The 22785-nt window shown below is 54.4% G+C and overlaps 1 protein-coding gene across 1 annotated transcript in view; it reads left to right on the forward strand.

Moving 5' to 3' along the window:
* The first annotated feature begins 652 nt into the window (after positions 1–652).
* The window catches only part of JPH3 (junctophilin 3), a 60037-nt gene continuing 37904 nt past the window's right edge, over positions 653–22785 (forward strand). Inside the window, exons 1-2 of the mRNA XM_075161561.1 lie at positions 653–1764; positions 17585–18362. Of these exons, the coding sequence (XP_075017662.1) occupies positions 1383–1764; positions 17585–18362 (1160 nt within the window). The 5' untranslated portion in view covers positions 653–1382. The remainder of the gene's footprint in view (positions 1765–17584; positions 18363–22785) is intronic.

A 22785-nucleotide genomic window follows, 5' to 3' on the forward strand; every position in this document is an offset into this window, starting at 1 on the left:
GCCTTTTCATGAATAAATAATTTGTGTTGCAGTTGCAGTGTGCCGGACCCAGCGCGGAGCAAAGTCTGCCCGGAGACTTGGCGTTGGCGGCGCTGATCAAGGCGTTTGCCCTTTACCCGTTGTCCCCCCCCCCCACCCACCTGCAAATGGGGACCCCCGGGTCTGGCAGGGGACGTCCGCCCCTCGTCGCATTGAAGAAGCAGCGCGAGAGCGGCAGGAATGGGGCGGGGGAGAGATGAAGGGATAAATAAAAATCCAGGAGCATCCCAGAGCTGTGGCGAGGTGGTGGGGGTCTGCGGGGGGCTGCGGCCTTGCTGGGGAGGCGAAGGCGACGCAGTTCCTGTCTCTTTAAATCCACCCTGAGCCAGGAGCTGGGAGATGAGGCAGAGCAGAAAGCTCAGGATCCCTGCTCATTAATAAGCAGGATTTATCCCCGTAGGGAGCCAGGGGAGGAGGGGGGAGGCCGTGGGGAGAGCGGGGCCAGCGGAGGTCCTCTGCCCCCCCCCCCCCCGCCACCAGCCCCTCACCCCAGCGTCCAACCTCTCTCCGAGCATCCTCCGGCCAAGATGTGGGATCCGCTGGGCGAGGCGAGCGGGTCCCCCCGGGAGTGAGGTTTGCTGGGGGCGGAGGAGGAGGAGGAGGAGGAGGAGGGGGGGGGGTGTGATAACGGAGGACGATGGCGGGTTTTTAGGGCGCGGGGTGCGTGCGCGTTGCGAGGGCCGGAGCGGGAGAGGCCGGGGGAGCCGGGCGGGAGGCCGGCAGAGGCACCGCATTGCTGCTGAGCCGCCCGCCGCCGCGCCCGGCCCCGCCATGCCGCCGCGCCCGCCGCTCCCCCCGGCCCTGCGCCCCAGGCAGGCGGGGCGGCCGGGCGGCCCGGGGCGGAGGGCAGCGCGGGGGCTCTGAGCCGTCCTCCCTCCCGGGGAGCGCGGGGCTGCGACAAGCACGTTGGGGTTTATTTTGCCTTTTCCTTCTCTTGGCATTTGGCCTCTTTTTTTTTTTTTTTTTTTTTCTTTTCCTCCCCCCCACCCCCGTTCCCTGCCGTGGATGGTTTTTAGGTGGAGTCGTTTGCACCAAAACCCAATAGCTGCTGCTGTTCTTGCTGCTATTTTTTTTTTTTTTTTTTTTTAATGATACTGTTTCCACAGCAGGGGAAGAGAGAACTGATCCTGAACATACTCCCAGAGAATGAATAATCACAAGAAACTGGCTTAAGCAGCTCCCTGGATCTGGTGCATGATTTCGATTGAGTTTGATTTGATTTGATTTTTTTTTTTTATTTTATATTTTTTTCCCCAAGTCATCGTTCGCATTTTATTTTCTGCATTCCTTTTTTTTTTTTTTTTTTTTCACCTTTTGGGGGATTTGCAAACCGAATTACATGCATGTCCAGTGGGGGAAGGTTTAATTTTGACGATGGAGGGTCGTACTGTGGAGGCTGGGAGGACGGAAAGGCTCATGGCCACGGAATCTGTACCGGCCCGAAGGGTCAAGGTGAATATTCGGGCTCCTGGAGTCACGGCTTTGAGGTGCTGGGGGTCTACACTTGGCCCAGCGGCAACACTTACCAGGGCACCTGGGCGCAGGGCAAGCGCCATGGCATTGGCATGGAGAGCAAGGGGAAGTGGGTGTACAAAGGAGAGTGGACCCATGGATTTAAGGGACGGTACGGGGTCCGAGAATGCACTGGAAATGGGGCCAAGTACGAAGGCACCTGGAGCAATGGATTACAGGATGGCTACGGGACAGAGACCTACTCGGATGGAGGTAGGTGCTGCATTGATGCCTTCCTGGCCGGGGCGGGCGGTGGCATGGGGGTCCAAGCCTCCGAACGGGGACCCTGATTTTGGGCAGGAGTCTGCGAGTTTGCAACCTGCTAGTTTGGAGCGAGGGATGCTCATACCCCGCAGGAGATAAGGAACCAGCCCAGCAGGGCATCAGCCCAGCTCTTTGCCACAGGTAGCCCCATATGTTCAGCGGGTCTCTGGGTGCCGAGTCCTCCCCCCCTCTCCTTGACCAAGCTTTTTGGGGAGGGGAGCCAGCTGCGCGGGTGGGGGGACGCCCAGCTCTCGCCTAGGGGGGGTTGGAGGACAGGGAGGGCCAAGCCGTTGGGAGACGACCCGAGTTGCCCATGGGATTCGCAATTCTGCACCACTGGAACCTGTAGGATTTGCATCGAAGCAACCCGGGGCAGAGGGGAGGTGAGCGTGCGGGGGGGATCCAGGGCAGGTGGGTGCAGTTCTGGCGCTGCAAATGCTTCCAGTGAGGGGCTGGGGTCTTTGCATGCCCTGCAGCCCCTCCAAACGCAGCCCCACGTTTAATAATACCAGGCAAAAGACTTTAATTCAGACAAGAGTCTTACATTCCTAGTTTACGGCTTAATGCTTAGTGTAGGGGCTCAGAGGGATCACCAAAGCTATTCTCTGCCGTCAACACGGCTTAATGAGATGTTGAGGGGAAACAAGGATTAAATAAAAAACAAGAAAACCCAATTGGAACGATCAAAAAAAAAAAAAATTGCTGGACTAACAAGCTTTAAGGCCAAACTAGGAGAAACAGCTGGTGCTGTGCTGTAAGTGGCTGTATCATCCTCTCTCATGTTTTGTGGCTACTTCCATCTAAATTGCCACCATAATACGAGGCAGGCCTACCTGCCGGCAGCTGGGGGCATTCGGCAGCGCTGCCCCCTTGTTTTGCTGGCAAATGTGTCCATCTAAAGCAGGCTTGCTTTTTTTTTTTTTTTTTTTTAAAGACATTAGCGGTTTCCAGGACTGTTACATTAAGGAAATTGCAGCGTTGATGAGCTCCATCGCAGCCTTCCTGAAAGGTGCTGCAAGACCTTTCTCTAGAAAACCCAGTTTGCTGCTTTGTGGTTATAGAGGGAGGCAAGATTAAACGTTACCTGCAGCTGCTCTTTTATGCTCTCGAAGGGAGAGGTGGAACAATCTCTTGATTTTTAATGATAATTTTCTGCTGGTGGCTTTCTCCTAAAGGAAAATATAGCTGCAACCTTTTGTTTCAGCTGCCTGGAATAATGCTGGGGTCTGAGCTGGAATCTGCCAGTGTGTGTTTGCAAGCCGTCGATAAATCCCAGCAGTCCTTCAGTTGAGAATAAAGCTTGGTCAGAGAATAATCGCGGTCTCCCACGTTCGAAGCGGTCAGGAGGGGATGGGGGGGGGGTTTCAGCGTGCTCCCAACACCGGTGCCGTCGCCCCGCTCCCCTCCTGGCACCCAGCCCCTGCCGGGGAGGTTTGCAGGAAGGCAGACAGAAGTCTCGACAAACTACAGGTCTCCGAGGGCCGGGTGTTGCAGGGCTGGCCCTGGCCCCGGGCACGCACGTGCCCCCACCCCGGCACGCTCCCCGTCAACTGCAGCACGGCGGCTCTTTGGGAACCCGGGGGAGCACCTCCAAATTGGGGTGGCTTACCAGCAGTTCCACCGTTTCTGAGAACCTACCAGAAGCAAAGAGCTTTTTCTTCCATTTTGTCAGGCCAGCCCGGCTTCTCGGTGTTGGGGGACCGAAAAGCTTTGCTGCGTGTTTATCGTTTTAGGAGGATCAGGAGGAGACGAGGGCGGGGGCTGCTCCCCCCGTCCTAGGAGGAGGGGGCGGCCGTGCTGGGGAAGTGCAGAGCCATGGTACCTGTGGCCAAGCCCATCCTGCTGCCGGGAGCAGGGACGGGCCACGCACGCCCCGACCGGGCTCCTCCACACCAGCTTTTCCCCCCATTTCGGTTGGGCAGTCACCACGGAGTGACCGAACCCAGCCGAAATTGCACTTTCACCAACTCGGTTGCAAGTCCCCAGAGGCCACGGCCCTTTCCCAGTCTCCATTCTGGGTGGAAAACACCAAAGTTTGGCATCTCCAGCCTTTTGGACACCGAACCTTAATGAACTTTGTGCTGTTGGGTACAAGAGGCTGATGTGTGCAGGAAGGGTGGCTGCGGAGCTCTTGCACAGGGGAGGCAACTGTTGGGAAGGATGTTTCTCATTAATCTATTCAAGTTATTACCTTCATCAAACTGAAGTATCCTAGAATCCTCGCCCCAGCATCTGTCACTTGCCACCCACAGATAAATATTCATCCCTTGCATATTTTTTTTTTTAGCACATCAACCAGGGCTAGGGGATGGGTCCCTAAATGCGCAGCGAGGCTCAGGAAGCGAGATGCCCCAGAATTCATGGGTTTCACTCCCAATTTTACCATTTCCTTGCACAAAAGTGGGTAAGGGCAAATCTCGACGCCCCACCAGCCGTCGCCAGCGCTATCTTGGGGAGCAATATTTTGCGTGACTGATGCACACGTGTTAATGCGTTGGGCTTGGATGTGGGCTATGGCATGCGGTGGCCTGAGCCGCCTTGCCACCCCCCCGCCGCCGTCCTGGCTCTGCTCGCCGCCCCGGGTACCGTCCCCCTCCCCACGCCGGGTGCTCACGCCTGCCACACGCACACACATGCACGCTTCCCCCACATGCAGCTTGCAGATCTTGCACCTCCCACGCGGACACACTCATCGCCATGCACACACGCCTCTCCTCCCCACGCCGAGACGCCGCTTCGCCCCTCCGCTCGCATACCCACACGCACGTGGTCTGCCCCCAACCCGGCGCCAGCGCTCTCTGACCCATGCACGCGCCGGATGAACGCGAACCGCCTTCCCTGAGCCGTGCCGATACGTGTCCATCAAGGCAAACCTATTGCACAGAGCCCAAGTAAGCAAACACAGCCTCACCGTTCCCCTAGGAGCCCATACTTTGCCAAATCTCCCTGGCACCGCTGCACGCCCGACCCACAGTCCTGCACCTGCGGCACACGCGTGCACCGTCGTCTTTCCCCCCGTGCGCTCACTCGGGCCCCCCCAAACCACAATACCGCTCACAGGTCTTTATCTTTCTGCCAAAAATCCCTGCCACCTCCTGCTCCCATCCAGAGGCACCCCGATATTACGTAAACCAGGCTCCTGAGGATTGCTTCTGTTGGATGCTGGAGTTGCACCACTCGTTTGCTGGGCCTGATTCAGCCCGGCTCCAGAGCAGGAGCAGGATTGCTCCCTTGCTTCAGGTGAAAGGGGCTGCATCCACCTGGATCAGCAGCGATGGGAGCCGGAGCCGCTGCCGTCGCCCTTGCTGGAGCTGGTGGAACCTCTCTGGAGCAGGGGGTTGGAGACCTCCTCCCACCGGAGACCCTCTCCCGAGCAGGTCTGGAGATCAGGAGACTTCTCAGCTGGTTCCTGCCCTTCTGTAACTCCACGGACGCTTTGGAAATACTCAGTGATCTTACGCTGGGGACAGTTTGATTGAGTTGTTGCAGGCTTGCTGTGCAGATCCTAGGGCTGTGCATTGGGTTTGGGGTTTGCTGCTGAAACCGTGGTTGTGGGGGTGGATATGATGGGATGGATGAAGGAAGCCCCAAATCTGCTTTTGCCCTTTCCGTCCCTGCCAAAGCTGTTTTTCCTCCTCCCTCCACCTCTCCCCAGCTGAGCGTTTGGGATCCGAGACCGGAGAGGGGCTCGGGGGGGGGACCAGCCCCTCTCTCGGGTCCCCGCTGCCCAGCCGGCCCTCGGGGAAAGGCTCGCAGGGGTTCCCCGGACTGGAGGTGTCCGCGGTGCATCGGGGCCGTGCCGGGCCCCTCCTGCTGCCACCCCCTCGCCCCGTCCCGGCTGCCCACGTGCTCCACGCAGCCTTGTTTCTCGGGAGGGCTACCCCAAAACGGACGGCTGGTCGCATCGTGGTGTTCATCTTGTGTAATCCTCCGTGCCCACTCACCTAAATGAATCATCCCTGTGATAGGTGAGTGAAATATAATTAGTGTTTTCATTGTTAGCACCGTGTGAGTAGGCAAGTGGGTTTTCTTGGCCCGGGCTGGGAAATTTTCGTACTTTGCAAGCGATGGGGAGAGGGAAGCGGTGCGGTGGGAGCTGCCGGCATGGGTTCTCTTGCAGCCTGTCCTGCCCGGGCCGGAGCCGCGGCCGCTCCGTGCCCCGCTCGCCGCACCGCTGCCGCCGCACCGGTGACACCTCCAGCCGCTCTCTTAGCAAGTGCACCAGCAGCTACCAACCAAATGGCTTTGAAGTGGTTGAGGAGATGAAAAACAGGAAATATTTTGCAAAAAACAAGGCTCTTGCCAGCATAAAGGGGCGCTCCGGGGGGGATGGACCGGGGGGTGCTGCAGGGGGACCTGCCTGTCCGGGAAGGGGCCGCAGCCCCCTCGCCTGAGCCGAGGAGCGGGTGTGGGTGAACCACCACCGGCCGGTGCCGCTCTCCGTACCGGGGTTTTTCATGGGTTCCTCCACAGCTGCAGGGAACCAACTAGCAAGGGCAAATTTCCATGCGATCTATTCATAGCGCAGATGTCAGAATTACCTTAAAAGTATCAGCCCTCGTCTTATTTTGCTGCCGGGAAGGAATTGTTGATGCACTTTAAATAGTGGGTGGAAACAAGCAGATACAAATGCGCCCTGATCCCCGATCCTCCCGGTTCCTGCAGAATCCAGCCACAGCCCTAGCTGGTCCTAATAACCCCCTAAGAACCTGCTAATTAAAAAAAAAAGCTATGAACTTTGTTTATGAAGCATCTTGCTATCTGGATTTGGTACAGAAGATGCTTGCAGTGCAACAGCGGTTATAGGAGAGCAATAACTGAAACATCAGGACCCGCCGAACATAGAAAAATGAATCAAAATACTAAATGAAGATTCTGACCAGCATCATTAAAAATAAATGATATGAACTCATGGTAATTACTTATCTCACTGGAACATGCTGCTTAGTTTCAGGTACAGCTCAGGACAGAGGAAGAAGGATTTTGACCCTGGGGAAAAGTACGTGAGATAGAAATCGCCAGGCAGACTTAGACCCTCGCTCCATCTTCTCGAGCATTTTATCCAGCGCGTGATCTCCCGGGGATGGTGTAGGACCCCAACCCTGGGCAGTCTGACCCCCTTACACCCTCTCCCTCACCCAGAATAGAAGGTGACTTAAGTCCTGAAGCACAATTTTAATGTCCTTTCACTGGGGATGCTGGGGTGGCTTTCTCATGGCTTTTAATGCAAATCTCAGGATATTTGCATGTGATCTGATATCCCATGGGGCTCCTCGTGGCTGGGTGACATCTGCTCCTCTAGCTGAACATTTTTTTTCCTTGAAGCTCCAGCTTGTGGAATCATGTGATTTTGCAAGATTTTCAGCTTCATTTTTGAAGCAAGGTTTCCACCCAGACTATTGCAGAAAAGTCATTCTTACAGGCTTGGAAACCAGCAGACGAGAGCTAAAAATGCCTTCTTTTAAAAATGCCTTGATTTTAAAATGAATCTGATTAATTTTGAATGCTTTGAGTCAGGTAACGCTGATGTAGATGAATGATCTGTATTAATGTAGGCATTACTTGAAGATACAGGAGCCGGGCAAGGTGGGGTTGGTGACGGTCTGATAGGGAGCAACACTGTGGTTTAGCATCTGTCTTGTGAGATTTTGCAGTTTTTGCCTGTTTGGGGTCCGGCTTTGGCATTGACTGAAGTCCTGACCACGAAAGGATTTTTGTTGCAGGAGTTTGCAATAGTTACAGGAGAGCCTTGGTGGTAGTTTGCCCCTGCAATAAGCTGTTTGACTTTTACAATTAAAGTATTTGTTAACAAAAAGGGGGAGCTTGGAGAAAAAAAACCCACTTGAACGGCAAGTGTTTATATTTTGGGGTTTGATATTGGCTTTTCAAAGACAGATTCTGGCCTTTGAATCAAAAACCCTTAAAAATTGCAATTGGTGCATGAGCATTCCCTTAGAACAGCCACTCCTTTCCCAGAATTATTCCCTGAAGAGGTTCCACTTACTCTTAACATACAGCAGAGCATCATGAATTTCCATGAATGAGTGAACAGCCAGAGCAAGGTTTGCAGATATTCGCACCAAGATGATCCCTATAAAGATACGATTTCCTGCTCAGAGCATCACTTTGGGTCTGCAAGATGTTTCCCTGGCCTGAATAAGGGATTGATCATTTATTTCACAGGAAATAAATAAACCCTGCTCTCGCCTTGTCCCATCCTGCGCCATCCCCGCTCCTGGTGCAGCTCCTATCCCCGATCCATGGGGAGCCTCATCCCATGCGGCTGAGCATCTCCCACACCTCGCAAGGGATGCAGCCCCCCAAAACCCGGCACCGGCACACAGCGCCAGTTGTGAGCGCCGGAGGATCAGCCCTTACTCCCGTGAGCTCGGCTGAGAAATGGGGTGAGATCACAGAGTTTGCGACGAGGATTAGAGCGCTGGCGGATTAGCGGAATAAGCATTAGCCCGATTTCACTCTGCTTTGTGAGAGGAGCACATTAGCTGTAATAAAGGTGCCGAGCGATATGTTAATGGGTTTCGCATCCCTTGTGCTAAAGCCTCATCCCGGTTTTGGCCCCATTCGGTGGCCGAATCCGCAGGGATTCAGCGGCGCTGGGCAACATTACGGGCCCTGTTTCAGCCAGGGGATGATGCTCCCTGGACTTTCCCTGGCTCCAGCGGACCCGGCGCTTCCCATTCCCAGGAAGACTAGAAATTTCTTTCTTTGGTTCTTTCCTTTTGAAAAGCTGTATTTCCCCTGACTCCAGGACCTGGCTTTAAGGAAAATCACAACCGGCCTGAGACGCATTATGAGCCCCGTCAGAATTAGCGATGCCAAGATTTGATTGTCGTTATAATGGTTTGAAGCATTTCTCCGAATGCTGGCTGGAAAAGGCAATTACTAACGAACGCAAACAGGCTCGGGGAAGCAGGAGATACAGGAGGAATGAGAGAAAAGAGGGAGGGGATGCTCAGGACAGACTTGTGTTTTGCTGCACACGGTGGAGAGCAAATTGAGTTTTTCCCCCTCGAAGCAAGTAGCCAAAATGCCTCGGAAGCCGTTGTCGGGTGAGACCGAACGTAGTCGTGGGTCTGGGGGGATGCTCCTCTCGCCAAGGTTATCCGAGCTGAATTTCCATATGTGATTTTTCTGGAGTGGCTTCTCCTTAATAGTATAAGGGCACGTATTCATCACTGGCCAGTCCCTGTGGAAAGTGGCTTAATTCCCGCAGCTGGGGTTGTCTTCAGAGGTAGGACATCAGCGTCGGGGCTTTGCCCTGTTCCCTGCCCTGCCGTAGTTTTGCTGCAGGCTCTGCAAAGCCACGTTGTGCCCTCAGGAGAAGGAGGCACACACCTCATTTTGTTGGAGGAGCTCTTCCTCCGTCTCGCTCTGTGCCTCAGTTTCCCATTGTAAGTGCAAATATCAGCAGTCTTTGCAATACCATGACGCACATTAATGTTTGCCAGCGAGGGAAGTAGCTTCATTCTGCTGATCTCCTGACTGCAAAGTATCTTTGGGGCAGGCATCATGGCAATGAGAATATAAAGGACTCCCCATGTTTTGGATGGGGCTCAGATCCCCCAGATGAGCATTGTCACCATGTGAACCTGCCTTTCAGATGATTTTCCCTATGGAGAACGATTGAGCAGTCCCTGTTCTCTGGTATCTCAGCCAGAGTTACTTAACGTTGTTATTTGCATCCACAGAGGAGGAGGCAGATTCCCTGGCTCTGGCGTGAGGCTGTACAAATCCGTCTCCTCCCTGCAGCCCCCGGCTCTTGCTCCTGCAGAGGTGCCCAGCGAGGCGCTGCCTCTGCCAGGGCCAGCCCTGCACCCATCTCTACCAGGCTGCAAAGTGATCTCCTACGGCACATCGTCCAAACCCCAACAACTCCACTGGTTTGTTCCCTTAGATGGAGGGTCCCTGCCATTTAGCTTTTAAAAGTGCAAGCTAACCATGCTGATATGAGCTGCAGACTTCTAATGATTTATTGTTTGTTGAGCCCCAGCAACAGACTTAATGCTACCCAGCACCCAGGCAGTGGCATAGGAGCCCGTGACAGCTCTGCTCTAGTCCTCTTCTTCTCCTCTCTTCTCTCTGCTCTGCTCTTCTCCCTTCCCCTTTCCCTCTTCCCCTTCTCTCCTCCTCGGATGCCTAGTCCTCACTGTGCCCATTGTGTATGTATGTATCCAGCCTCGCATTAAGCAATATGACTAACATCCATCACGTGTTCGTGCCTGCAGATTGTATTTGCATACTCAAAAATCCATACTTTATTTCTTCCCCTATGTAAGCAGTTACCAGAGCATATTTTTGGCAAATTAGCAGCCACAGCAGAAGCATCTGACTGTGTTTTGAGCATGGCTTGGTGACGGCCAGAGGCATGGAGAGCCTTGGCAGGGCTGGGGGGAGGTAATTTGCCGCTGATGCTGTATCCGTCCGGGGGTGCACACATGTACCATCGCTGATTCCCACCTTTCACGGTGGGCAATGCTGGTGGCAAGTCCTAGCCCTCCATATCATGCCAGTGTGGGATTGAGGTGACATTTGGGGGACGATTGCTGCTCTCCAGCCGGCAGCTGGGGACGGGGCAGGGAATGCAAGTCACCCAGCGCAACGCCTTGTCCTGCTGCCGGGAGTGATGGTGCAGGAAGGACGGCTCTTGCGATGTCTTGGCAGCAAACGTGCACCCATGTGCATGCTCGGGAGGACCCATACATGCAGGTAGCACGTTTGAGGGTCACATTTTTACCAGCAAGGCCCCCTGACTGCTGGACATCAGCTGGGGTGGCCAACAAGGATGTCCCCATCATCGCACCATCAGGACTGAGGCTGAACTAGCATCCTCCAGTCCTCTCTATTCTCTCATACATCTTCTCTTTGGGACAGATGTTTCCGAGATGCTAAACATGATTTTTGCATGAATTCTCCCTGGGCCTTTCTGATACCAAATAGCTGGAAAGTGATATCTGTAAAACTTGCTCCTTGTGTTGTAATTCAGGAGACCGGCCTAATTATTGCCATCAGACGTCTTTAATTAATATGCTGCAGAGTTCAGAGATAAGAGGGGAGGTGAGCATACCAGGAAGATAAACTAGCAATTTGCAAGGTCTAATGACTTCTGCTCGGTTTTGAAAAGTGGACGGGCACTTCGGACGACTCAGACCTCGTTCCCAAATTTCGCTGGGCGGTGAAAGCGAGCTGGGAGGTTTGGATCACTGCCGTTGCCGAACACAGTCACCGTAACAGGCGGATCTGGCTCTGCTTCAAGGATGGGACACAGGCTACAGAGAAACCTGCCCTTTGAAGCCTGCTGCTCCCATGAGCATTGAAAGCCTGGGTAGCTGCGCCCGCGTCGCTGATTATTTTAGCTAACCTGGAAATACCTTGCATTGACCCATGATAGGGTCAGTAGGTTATTTGTATTTTTTTAACTCTTTTTTTTAAACTGTTTTTCTAAGCATTTGACTTTCTCCGAGGTCATGTTGTGATAATCATATGTCTGTGTCCACGGACCTCAAAATGCTTTACAACATCCTAAATAACTGCTTGAATTTCTCCAAGTGGAGCAAGGCAGGGCAGGTCTGTGCAAACCTCCCCGTATGCTTTACCCCAGGTGCTTGCCAAGGGCTTCATCCTGCAGGACACGGAACCGGCCGTCTCGGTGCCGGAAAAGCCTGCGAGCAGCCTTCAGTCTGTAAAACTTGTACTTAATGGTGTTCCTGGGCTGGAGCCAGAGGGCTCAGCAGCCTGCAAAATGCCAGATCCTTGGGTACGGAGGGAGGGAGGAAAGAAAATGCAGCCATTCCAACCCCAAAATCTCCATCTTCCATGGTGAGGATGGATCAGGTTTATATCCAAGTGAATGATCCCACCTTCAGCCAAGGGAAGCCCCATGTGCGTGGCTGGGCTGTGAGCAGCTCGTCTTCATCCCTTGGGATCCCCTGGATTGCTCAAAATCTGCCTATTGCTCGGGCATGCCCTAAGGTGCTGCTGGTTTGTCTGAAAGCCTGGGCATCGTTGTTGGTCTTCCACCAGCAGGAGAGGACTGTGGGTGCCAGGCGGCCCCGTGGCTCGGGGCAGCAAGCGGAAAAGCCGGGCGCTTTCCACCCCGTGGTATTTCTCACCTTCACCTGCTGCATGCAATGGAGGCCACCTCCATCTGGGCTGGAAAGGCCATTTTCTAGATGTTTCTGGTCTCCTTTCCCTCACCATTTTGCTCTTATGTGCGAAAGGCACCTGGTATGGAGACAAATGGCATCAATGAAGTGACTCTTTTTCTTGCGCAAGGTTTCAGCCCGGTGTGCTGCATGTGGGAAGAGCAAGCCATGAGTTGGTTGCCTCTTCCCAGCCATGGTGAAGACCTTGTCTGCAAGAGCGAGCAGGTCCCTCGGCGGTCCTGGGCCCACGAGCACCCACCTGAGCCCTGCCGCAGCAGCTGTACCCTGGGAAGATGAGCTGGAGTTGGAGATGGGTCTCCTCCTTCCCCGCTCCCCAGGAAAATCCCCAAAAACTCTTTGGCAAAGCCAAGGAAATGAACAGAAACCCGTCGGTCTTCCTGGTGTCTGTAATGCCTCAGAACCTCCCAGAGCACTTTGCAAATAGGAGCTAATTAGTCTTCCTGATACCCAGCTGAATTGCTGGAGTGCCGCTGCATTATCCCTCTTTCCAGCAGGGAACACGGAGGCACAGGGGTTGCACCCAGCCGTCTCGCCGCCGGCTTTGCACGGGGTCCCGCTCGCCTCCCCGTTTCTGCAAGGTACAAACCAGGGCGAACCCCAGTTTCAGGGGTTTTGGCATTATGGGGACAACGGGAGCAGCCCCGCAGACTCCCTGCTCTCTTCCCAGAATGATTTTTAGCCTCCTGAGCCAAATGCTGAGAAAGCGCTGAATAACTGCAACAAATTAGATTACTTTTTGGTACTTGTCATTTCTCAAAACGTATGATCTTCTGCTGGAGCATCGGGAACGATGCTTTGGAGGCCAGTGACTTCCTGCTTTCTGCTTTCAGCCTGGCTGGCTCCAGCCAAAGATGGGGCTCCGCATGGTCCTCAAGGCAATGGAAATTCCTGCAGGAGTTTTAAAAGCCGTTTGGAAACAACCCAGCCTTGCTGCAAGGGGAGCCAGACAAAAAAAAAACCCACCCCAGGCTTAAGAACCCAAGTGAAAGTGGCCAACGACCGCATTGCCCATTTTCTTCTCTCCGTGTTTCCACCCCATCCTGACTTTTCTCATCTTTCTTGCAAGCCCGTTCCCTTTCTCACGCTCCATCTGCTGTTTCCAAAAGAGGAATATTCTCACCGATCCATCTTTCGTGATGACTTCAGTTATTTTCTCCCAGCCTCAGGTTATGCCCTCTCCTTATCTCTGCTCCATACGTGTGCACGCCTGTGGCCGCATCCCCACCCTTCTTGGCATCACCTTTATCTTCGCCAAATCCTGCTGGAGCGATTACGCCAAGAGTCAAGAAATCTTCCCCAGGGTAAAACCGCGGCAAGCGAGAGCACAACCTGCTTATTCCCTCGGGCTCTGATTTTGCTGCCATCACAATGAATGGCAAAATTCCCATTCCCAGGGCAGGATCAGGCCTTCTTTTCAGCAGGGTGGTAGTGGTGGCTGAGATTCTTGGATGCTGCATTTTCCCCGATGCAATCACTCCATTAATCTCATGCAATTAATGCTTCGGGAAGCATTTTGCAAATATTGATAATAAGGAAAGAGCTACAACGCAGAAATGGTTGCTGCTTTGGTTGTACTACCATAGTAAGTCACAAATTACCTAGCTCAGGAGGATTTTCTTTCTGTGTCCAAGACTTTTTTGGCTGCTCTTTGTCCTTTTTGCCCAGTGCAGAAGGGCCACACAGAAGGGGGATGGATATTTGTGGCATCTTGGAGGCTTCCATAAGAGTGACCTGCCAGCCGTGACTCCATGGCTGGCACATTTTCCTCCCCAGCAATTCTCCTCCATCACGGTGGCTTTGCCTCTTTTCCATAGGGCCCCGGTTTGGGCAATGCAATCAGCTTGTGGCCAGGATTGCAGTAGCGTTGGCTTGCTCCCTGCTTCCCATCCCAACGGAGGCATGTTCCGCTCTTGTGCACAGTTAAAAAGGGTGTCTGCTCTTTAACCCTGCATTTTGCCCTGAAGCCCTTGAGGACCTCCGTTCAGCACCTCAGCAGATCAGTCTGGGGACCTTTTGCATCAGACGTGCTCGTCCTGTTACACCCAGCCCCATCCTACGGTCCCCATTGCAGGGGCTTCCCATTGCACGCTCCCTTTCCGGCTCCCTGGCTCTGAAACAGCTATAGCTGGTCCATCCTGGCACGTAAAGTGGAAAATCATAAAACCCTGTTTCCTCTGCAGGGAGAAAGAGTCTCCCGGCTCCTTGTGAGATTAAGCTTTGTGCATATATCTGCAAATGTTAGGGGGCAGAGGTTAAGCTGAGCAGTGCAAGGGGAGGAGGTGACAGTGCTTAGCAATGCAGATCAGATAGCTCCGAGACCTTCCCGTATTCATGGCCAAATCCTGGGATATTTAGGGGTTTAAAACATAACGAAGTCAGATGAAGGAAGGAGTGCTGTTTGGGTGAGGAAGGATGGATGAACTCAGCTCCCTGGAAGGAAGCTCTTTGATCTGCTGGTGGCCATGAAGGTGGCCAGGGGTGTTGGTGGCCATAGGGGAGGTGACTGTGCCCTCCTGGGCAATCCCCAGAGGCAATCCCTGCTGCTGCCTCCAGCAGGGAAGCAATCAGGAGAGCAATGACACCCGTGAAAGCAGACTTGGCGTTTGGGTTTTGCTCTCTGCTGGGAGTTGCTCCATGATGCTGGGAGGGGAGAAGAGGACGGGCCAGCTGGATGGGATGGCTCCTCAAGTCCTTGCATCCCCTGCTTAGAAAAATCAGCCTTGCCAGGGAGATGCAGCGATTGCTCCTGGCAGCTGTGCAATTCTAGGAGTAGGTTTTAAGGCCATGCGAAGATGACAGCTTCCCGGGCACCTCTGCCTTGCTGGAGAAACGGCCAGGCGCTCGCTGCAGCTGTAACCTGCTGTGACCAATTTGCCGCCTCTGCTCCAGCTGAGACGCGCTGTCACGCCTGCTCCCAGTGCTTTGTTCTGCTCTTTGCCACTGCCTCTGGTCTTCAGCAAAGGGTCGTGCGTGGCTTTGCAGTGCTTCGGTTTAATCCATTGGTTTTTTCAGCTGCAGATTTCCTAGGAGATGGGGAGGTCAAGGGACCTGCCTGGGGCCAGGGACCGAGTCCAGTGATTCCGCCAAGGGAAGAGGAGTCGAGGACACGGGCAGGGCAGGCTCTGACGGATCTCGTGCAGGACCTTTTCTCCCTGTCCCCTTGCCCACACTGGCATCTTTCCCTGAAACCCCTTGAATCCATCTCTAGAGGAAACAGGAGGCTGAAACAGGGACGAGGACATCCCGAGCCATCCTGGGGGCTCTGTTTGCAGGGGTGCTTGGGGCGTTGGGGGAAATCTCTCTCGCCCATCGCCCCCAGTAGGTTGTCCTGCTGAGATGCTCTGGGAAGGAGCCAGAAAGGGGAGCGAGGTAGTGCCAGGTCCGCAGCGGATGGATGGATGGCTTGGGGGGCTCTCCCCTGCCACAGGCACCATTCCAGGGTGCCACTGGGCGTGGGGAGACCCGTGGGTGCACGGCACTGGTTGTGGCCTGTTCTTGGGGACATTAAAGTGGGCTTCAGTGGGGCAAGCCAGGCTCACTGCTCAAACCCAACCAGAGGACATGTCCGATGTCTCCACCGAGCTCTTGCCGGTTGTCCCCCATCCTTCTCCCCACCAGCACTGCCACCAGCTCCTCGCCCTGCCCTGCTGGTGCCTGCCGTAATCCCGGTGCTCTGCCTCCCTCCTCGGTGCTAATCCTATAAACCCTTGGTAAATCCTGCCCGCCTGGCCCTGGCTCTCCATGTCCCTTCTCCGAGGCAGTCTTCGTGGGGTCCCCCAGCTTGGGAATGGCATTTTTTGGGGGTGCACAAGGCCGTCACCCAGATAATATAGCACTTCAGGAGGTTGCTTGCATCGGAGCACTGGGAAGGATGCCTGAGCCCCAGGGGATTTGTGCAAAGCACTGGCAGCTTTTAGATAAGACAGCTGATGCACCCCAAAATGCAGCCCAAAATGCACCCCAAAATGTGCCTTGGTGCTGGTTTCACGCGCTCGGTAAGCAGTTCCCGTGCTCAGCATGAGCTGCTCCAGCACGTACCCATCTCCAGAGCTACCGCTGAGCCCGGGGACCGGGCGGTGGAAACCCCTAAGGTTGTCCTGGGGGTAGGATCGGGATGCGGCATGAAACGGAGCAAAAGGATGCATAGTTGTAGGGTTGGGATCGCTCCTTGCAGTGAGAGTAGGGTTTATCTGGGATGGGGATGGCCAGTCCAGCCCGTTTTAATAATCCTTTCCGCTGGGCTGTTGGAAAATGTTGGGAGGGAAAACGCTGCAGCAAGGCGGATAGGTCTCAGGGAACAATATTTCTGCAGCCAAAAGAGCCGGCTCAGGTGGACCCGACGGGTTGCTCGTGTCTATGAATCACAGCCTGATTGCTAAGGGCAAAGAGCATCTTGTGCGGAGAGGGGATGGAAAGCCTCTATCAGACTGAGCCGGCGGTAATCACCCGGGCCGTTTTCATCGGGGCCGTTTCGGTTTGATTCCCACAGGGCTCACTATTTCAGCAAGTCTATTTTAAGATTCCCGTGGCATGCGGGAGCGGGGTTGGAGTGAAGGGAGGCCCCGACGCTGCGAGGTGCTGCCTGCGCCCGTCCCGTCCCGGGGCCCTGCTCTTTGCATCGCCAGCCGGGGACGGGAGGCAGCGGGGCAGCCCCGGGCCGGGACCGGCCGCAGCATCCCAGCAGCACCAGTGCCAGGCGAGGAGCCGTCCTCGGGCTCCTCAATCCGCCCCGCGAGGGCTTAGGCGGGCAGTGAATCACGGCATCTTGAGCTAGTCCAGAAGAGATTAAGCTGACCTAAGAATAAAAAGAAGCCCCGCAGTTCAACCGGCTGGGATAAAATGAGAAAGCGTGCCAGTCGCCGAGCTCCAGGAGGGGAAGGGATTATAAACCCCGGGCAGATTACGGCCGTGCGTCTCGGTGCACAGGGCAGGCATTACGCTCCCGTTGCGCTTCCCGAGCTGGATGGGTTTCTTGTGCCTCCGTTCCCAGTGCCGCGGTGAGGTCCCGTGTGCGTTTCATCCCCCTAACGACCAGTTAGGCAACTCCAGTGAGTGCCCATGCAAATGAAGGAGTTCAAACAGGGGCATGTTTCCGAGGGGAATAACCAAATGGATCTCTCCCCGTGAGGCCTTTATTTCTATAGAGCCATTCCCTTCCGCTACACGCCGGATGAAAGGCGCTGTGTATATAAATACATGCATTGTAATATACCATCCGCTCTGATCACTGCTGGCAGCATGGACGGGATCGGAGCCTGGTCCCAGATAACGATTCCCCTACCCCGTCTCCCCGCTCCCTTCCCTTTCAAAGAGGCAGTTCCTTGAAGCATTGCTCCGTGCTGCCTTGGCTGGGTTCTAATATTTCTGGGCGGCAGCTGGAGTGCATGCCTGCAATCCAAGCAAGGTGTTATTTTTCCCTCCCGCAACGTGACATTACAATCCTTGTCACGGAGATGGGACGGGGATCCAGAGCTGCACCTTGCTGCTGCCGCTAACGAAGGGCTCGCAGAGGAGTTTGATGCCGTCAGCGGTCCACAGGATGCCCTGCCATGAAACCCCTCTTTGCTTTTGTCTCCTCTTCGCAGGGACATACCAGGGCCAGTGGGTCGGAGGGATGCGCCAGGGTTACGGCGTCCGGCAGAGCGTTCCCTACGGCATGGCTGCGGTTATCAGGTCACCCCTGAGGACGTCCATCAACTCCCTGCGCAGCGAGCACACCAACGGCACGGCGCTGCACCCCGACTCCTCGCCGGCGGTGGCCGGCAGCCCCGCCGTCTCCCGGGGTGGCTTCGTCCTCATGGCCCACAGCGATGCCGAGATCCTCAAGAGCAAGAAGAAGGGCATCTTCCGGCGGTCGCTGCTGAGCGGGCTCAAGCTCCGTAAGTCTGAGTCCAAGAGCTCCTTGGCCAGCCAGCGGAGCAAGCAGAGCTCTTTCCGGAGCGAAGCCGGGATGAGCACGGTCAGCTCCACCGCCAGCGACATCAACTCCACCATCAGCTTGGGCGAGGGCGAAGCCGAACTCTCCGTCATCGAAGACGACATCGATGCCACCACCACCGAGATCTACGTTGGCGAGTGGAAGAACGACAAGCGGTCGGGCTTCGGGGTGAGCCAACGCTCGGACGGGCTGAAGTACGAGGGAGAATGGGCCAACAACAAGCGCCACGGCTATGGCTGCATGACCTTCCCCGACGGCACCAAGGAGGAGGGCAAGTACAAGCAGAACGTCCTGGTCAGCGGCAAGAGGAAGAACCTCATCCCGCTGCGGGCCAGCAAGATCCGCGAGAAGGTGGATCGGGCCGTCGAGGCGGCCGAGCGGGCGGCCACCATCGCCAAGCAGAAAGCGGAGATCGCGGCGTCCAGGTAAGGTGGTCCCCGTCCCGACGGCTGCGGTTTGATGGGAGAAGTGGGATGAGACTTTTTGCGGTGGTAGGTGCTCGTGGGGGTATTTTAGGGAAGCAGCTGGAGGCAGGCAGGGGTTGCGGTGGACATCTGCCAGCAGTCGGTGGCGGTGGGCATCTGCCAGTGGTCGGTGCAATCTGGACCCCGAAGGGGGAGCGGGCAGCATCCTGGAAAGCCAAGCCGCCGGGCTTGCCCAAGCCTCATGGGTGGTGTTCAAAGTGGGGTGGATCCAAGCCGAATTGTCCCTCTGCAGACTCGGAGAGAGCTGTGGATGCACGACCTTCCCAAACGAGCCGTCGAGCCGTGCAGGGTCACCCAGAGCGGTGCGTTCGCTGCAGCCTGCGCAGGGGGTGGTTGCACCGTGGTGGGACTGCACTTGTGGGTCACGGTGTGGGGCTCACAGGCCGATAGCTGTCGCTTAGGAGGTACTGGGTTATTATTTACCCCATTTCTCCCTAGCCTCTTTAATAAACAGGATGACCCCCTTAGCAGAAGCGCTCCTGAGATGCTGTTTGCCCATATCCTCTGTCTGACTTATAGCCAAGAGGAACCGTCCCAGGGCTGGCCCGTGCTGGGAGGATTCCCAGCTATTTCTGTTCCCAAAAGAGATTTTGAGTGGAAAAGCAGTCAAATCGCTGGCTGCAGCTGATGCTTGGGGAGGGTTTGCCCTGCCTGAGGCTCTGCTAGAGAGCAGCAGATCTGGGTGCCCAAATAATCCCTACAAGCCTCAAGAAGTCCCCACGCCCCGGGCTGGCTGAAGCTATCACGGAACTGCTCAGTGATTCAGAGCAGGGACCTGGTCTGGCTGAAAACCATCAGGAGGAGCGGGGGAGGAAGGGTTATGTCTAATTTACGTTGAAATAGGGTCCAATTCCCAGCCCAAAGCAGGGCCAACACAAGCGCCTTCTAGCTGGCTCCCAAAATGTGCCTGGAGCTTCGTGACTGGCAGCGAGGTCCCAGACAAGAGGTGGGGAAAGGCTCCTCTGCCAAATTCAGGGTTCTTTGTATCACTTTTTAGGGTTGGTTTGTTAGAGCATGATCATTCCTTTCTGGTTTCTAAGCAAGGGCTACGTATAGCAGCCAGGCTGGGGAAAAAGGGCTGGGGTTAGGGGAAAAACCCAGGTACCTCCTCAGTCGCCTGTGCTGGATTAATTGTTGGGTCTGGATCATTCGTATGCAGAGTCACACTTGAAATCTTTATCAGCATGTCTACTGATGACTTATCTGCAATGTGAATGAGACTCCCAGGCCTGCTTTGGGAGCATATTTGGGCTTGATGATGTTTTTGAGCTGATGTTGTACCAAATTGTTGTCAAAGCTTTGGGGAAAAAAAAAAAAATCCCACTAGATTGCCAGGTAGGAAAGAGACTGCAGAGCAGCGCAAAGACCAGATCTTTCCCTGTGATCTGGGGATGCGAATGCCTCGATACAAAGGCCTGAATCCTGGAAATGTGGAGGTCTACTCTGCCGTGGGATCCGGGTCTGAGAACCTCAGCATCCTCCGTCCCCAGGCGGTAAGGGTCCTGGAAAGCCACGAGAGTGGGAGTTGGAAGAGAGAGGATCCCCCCCATGTTGGAAATGCTTCATGAGCTCTTGGCATATAATGTTCCACCTTCTAATTATGAGAGGAGAAGAAAAAAATCAAATCCGATAGCAATGCCAGGGCGTGACTACCTTCCTCCCCTGTGCCGGCCGGGGTAACGCGGTCCTGAGCTCTGCTGGAGAGCAGCAGCAGTGCTGGGAGCGAGGATGCGGCCCGTGACAACGCGTGTGCCTGGAGGAGAAAAGCTGTGGGATTTGGGGAGCACCCAGAGGACCCCTTTAATCATCAATATGATGCAAAGAAATAAATGGGTGGGAGCGCACTGCTTCGAGGATTCTCCGTCAGAGGCTGAACCTGGCCCCACCAGAAAATGCTCCGTGAACAACCTGACACCTCCGGCTCCCTCCGCCGTTTGCGCTCAGTCTTAACCAGTCTGTTCTTGACTGGACATTAGGAAGAAAGCAAGCGCCGGGAACCCAGGGCTTTGCTCTTTTTATGGCACAGCCATCGCCTCCGGTGCACGAGGGCTGCTGGTGTGTTGAAAAGCCCTTTATTGATCTGCTGCGGAGCCCGTCTCTCGCTGCGCGAGCCGGGGACAGGCAGACTCCAACGTGACGCGCGCTGTGCATTAGCGCTGGGTTACCAACCGCGAACGACATCCGTCCCGGGAGTTTTTGCTGCCTGTGTTAATGGCTTCTTATGCTGAGGCCCCAAAACCTATCAAGAAAGAGCCAAACCATTCGCCTAAGGGCAGGATTGCAGGATTTAGGCTTTGCTGGAGCTGCGAGGCAGGTGGGATTAGGCGGGCGTACGCCCAAGTCTCGGAGGGTGTCTTGGGTTTGCAATTCGGCTGCCACAGCAGAGGCCCAAGGACCTCGAAATGCAAGCGGGGAGAGCTGCTTTGTCTGAAACCTGCGATCCTTCAGCTCGAGCTCTTCCCCTTTGCGAGGATTTTTGCACGGACGGTCTCTCCTCGGCTGCGTCCCAGCATGCAGAACCAGAAGAGAGCTAGCTTTTACAAACCTAGAACCAGCTAGAAAGGCTTTTATGTAATTAGTCCGATTAATTTTAAAGCTTCTAAATGAATAAACACTCCCCTGCAGTGCCCACACCACACTGCGTCGTCCAAACGGAACGAAACGCACAAAATAGGCAGCGGGTGCATTGGCGGAGGAATCCTGATGCTCGTTTCGGTGGCTCTGGGGCTCAGGGGTGCAATATTCCCATCTAATACCAACGTGAGCTCTGGCTTACCAGCACCTGGGGATTTTATAACAGCTCTGGTGTGTGTCTCTGTGTGTGTGTGTGTGTATTCTCTTCTGTCTAATAATATGGCTGAGTTCACTCTGCAGCCTTTCCCTTGGTGGGGGAAAATATGTGCCCACCCACGTATTTCATTAAATTTGTAAGAATTCAGTATTTTTGAAAACTCTACCGCTCTGTCAGATTTGGTTGGAATTGGCCAACACGTTCAAAAGTTATTAGTGTGGGAGTGATGGCATATAGATATATAAACAGCACAATCACATAAGTAAGCCCCATTTCCTGAGGAAAGTAGGCTAAAAACACAGCGTACTGAAGACAAGTAAATTGGATTCTTAAAGTTGTTTTAGTCTGAACACAGTCCAATGTTATCTGTGACACAGAAAAGTAAGCTCATTTAAGGAATAGTTTTTAGGTTCAGTAGATGATTCTCCTAAATTTTCTTCGATGCAATTAAAATGAAATAACACTTTCTTCCCTCTTATATCTCCCATTCGCTGAAAGAGTTTGTGTAAAGTCAGTGGGCGAGGAGGGCTATGAATCAGGTCTGAAAAACTACCCTTAATATCAACTATCGGTTTTCAGAGGTAGCCGGGGAGGGAGCCCTTTTTCAGCCTGTTGAAAATGAAGGTGCAGGGTGGCCTCTTTCTGCTATGGGCTGCTTCATTCCCCTCTCCTATCAGCCGAGAGCCATCGCTCTTTCTGCTGCTACCCTGGGAGGGTGAAGGATGCACTGGAGACCCCAGCTCCCATCTCATTAGCGACAACGTTGATACCTAGGGCAAATTGTCCGTAAGCACCGGTGTGTCATGGTCAACTAAAATATAATACCCAGGCAGGAGAGGTGGGCCAGAAAGCTCATCCTCACCCCTTGGCTTTCGGCACAGCCGTTGGACATGGAGGATAGATGGAGCATCGGGGGGAGCTCAGCACCGGCTCCAGCTCTCCGCGACGGATGATGGCAGTTTTAATGCAAGGCAGACAGACCCGAATTCTCTCCAGGATTTCCTTTTGCTACCACAGTTCAAGGTTTTGTAATTAGTGGCTGGACTAGTGACGGCAGGAAGGGCCATTACCAGGGCTAGGGATATGAGTCCCAGCGATATTTGGCAAGCACTCAGCTCCTCTCCGGCACAAGGTTCATGGGGTCCCGTTGTTCAGCACCGTAAAAGACAGCTCCTCGGAGCCGCCGATGCCCTCGCACCCCAGAGGGGATGCTGTTCTCAGGTTAGTCCTAAGTAATGCACTTCCAGGCATAATTATAGCCGAGCCATTCACCAACAATGAGAAAAATATAATTAAGCTCAAAAGTCTCCGGAGGAGTTGGGCTACAAATTAGCACAGTGTCATTCAACTTCAGAAAGGGAAACTGGAGAAAAAAAGAAAAAGGAAGCAGATAAAGACAACCTGGCAGCCAGGACGGGTAAAGGAAAATGTTTGGACTCCGCATGGATGCTCCTTCAGGATGCTGCAGTGAGGGAGAAGCATCCGTCCGCGTTTGACATACAATGGGGAGCAGGAAGGCAAGAAAAGCCCCGGAGAGCTGAACAGCACAGTGCAGAAGGTTGGTTGAGCCAA

This window comes from Calonectris borealis, chromosome 12, assembly GCF_964195595.1.
Source record: "Calonectris borealis chromosome 12, bCalBor7.hap1.2, whole genome shotgun sequence".
NCBI lineage: Eukaryota > Metazoa > Chordata > Aves > Procellariiformes > Procellariidae > Calonectris > Calonectris borealis.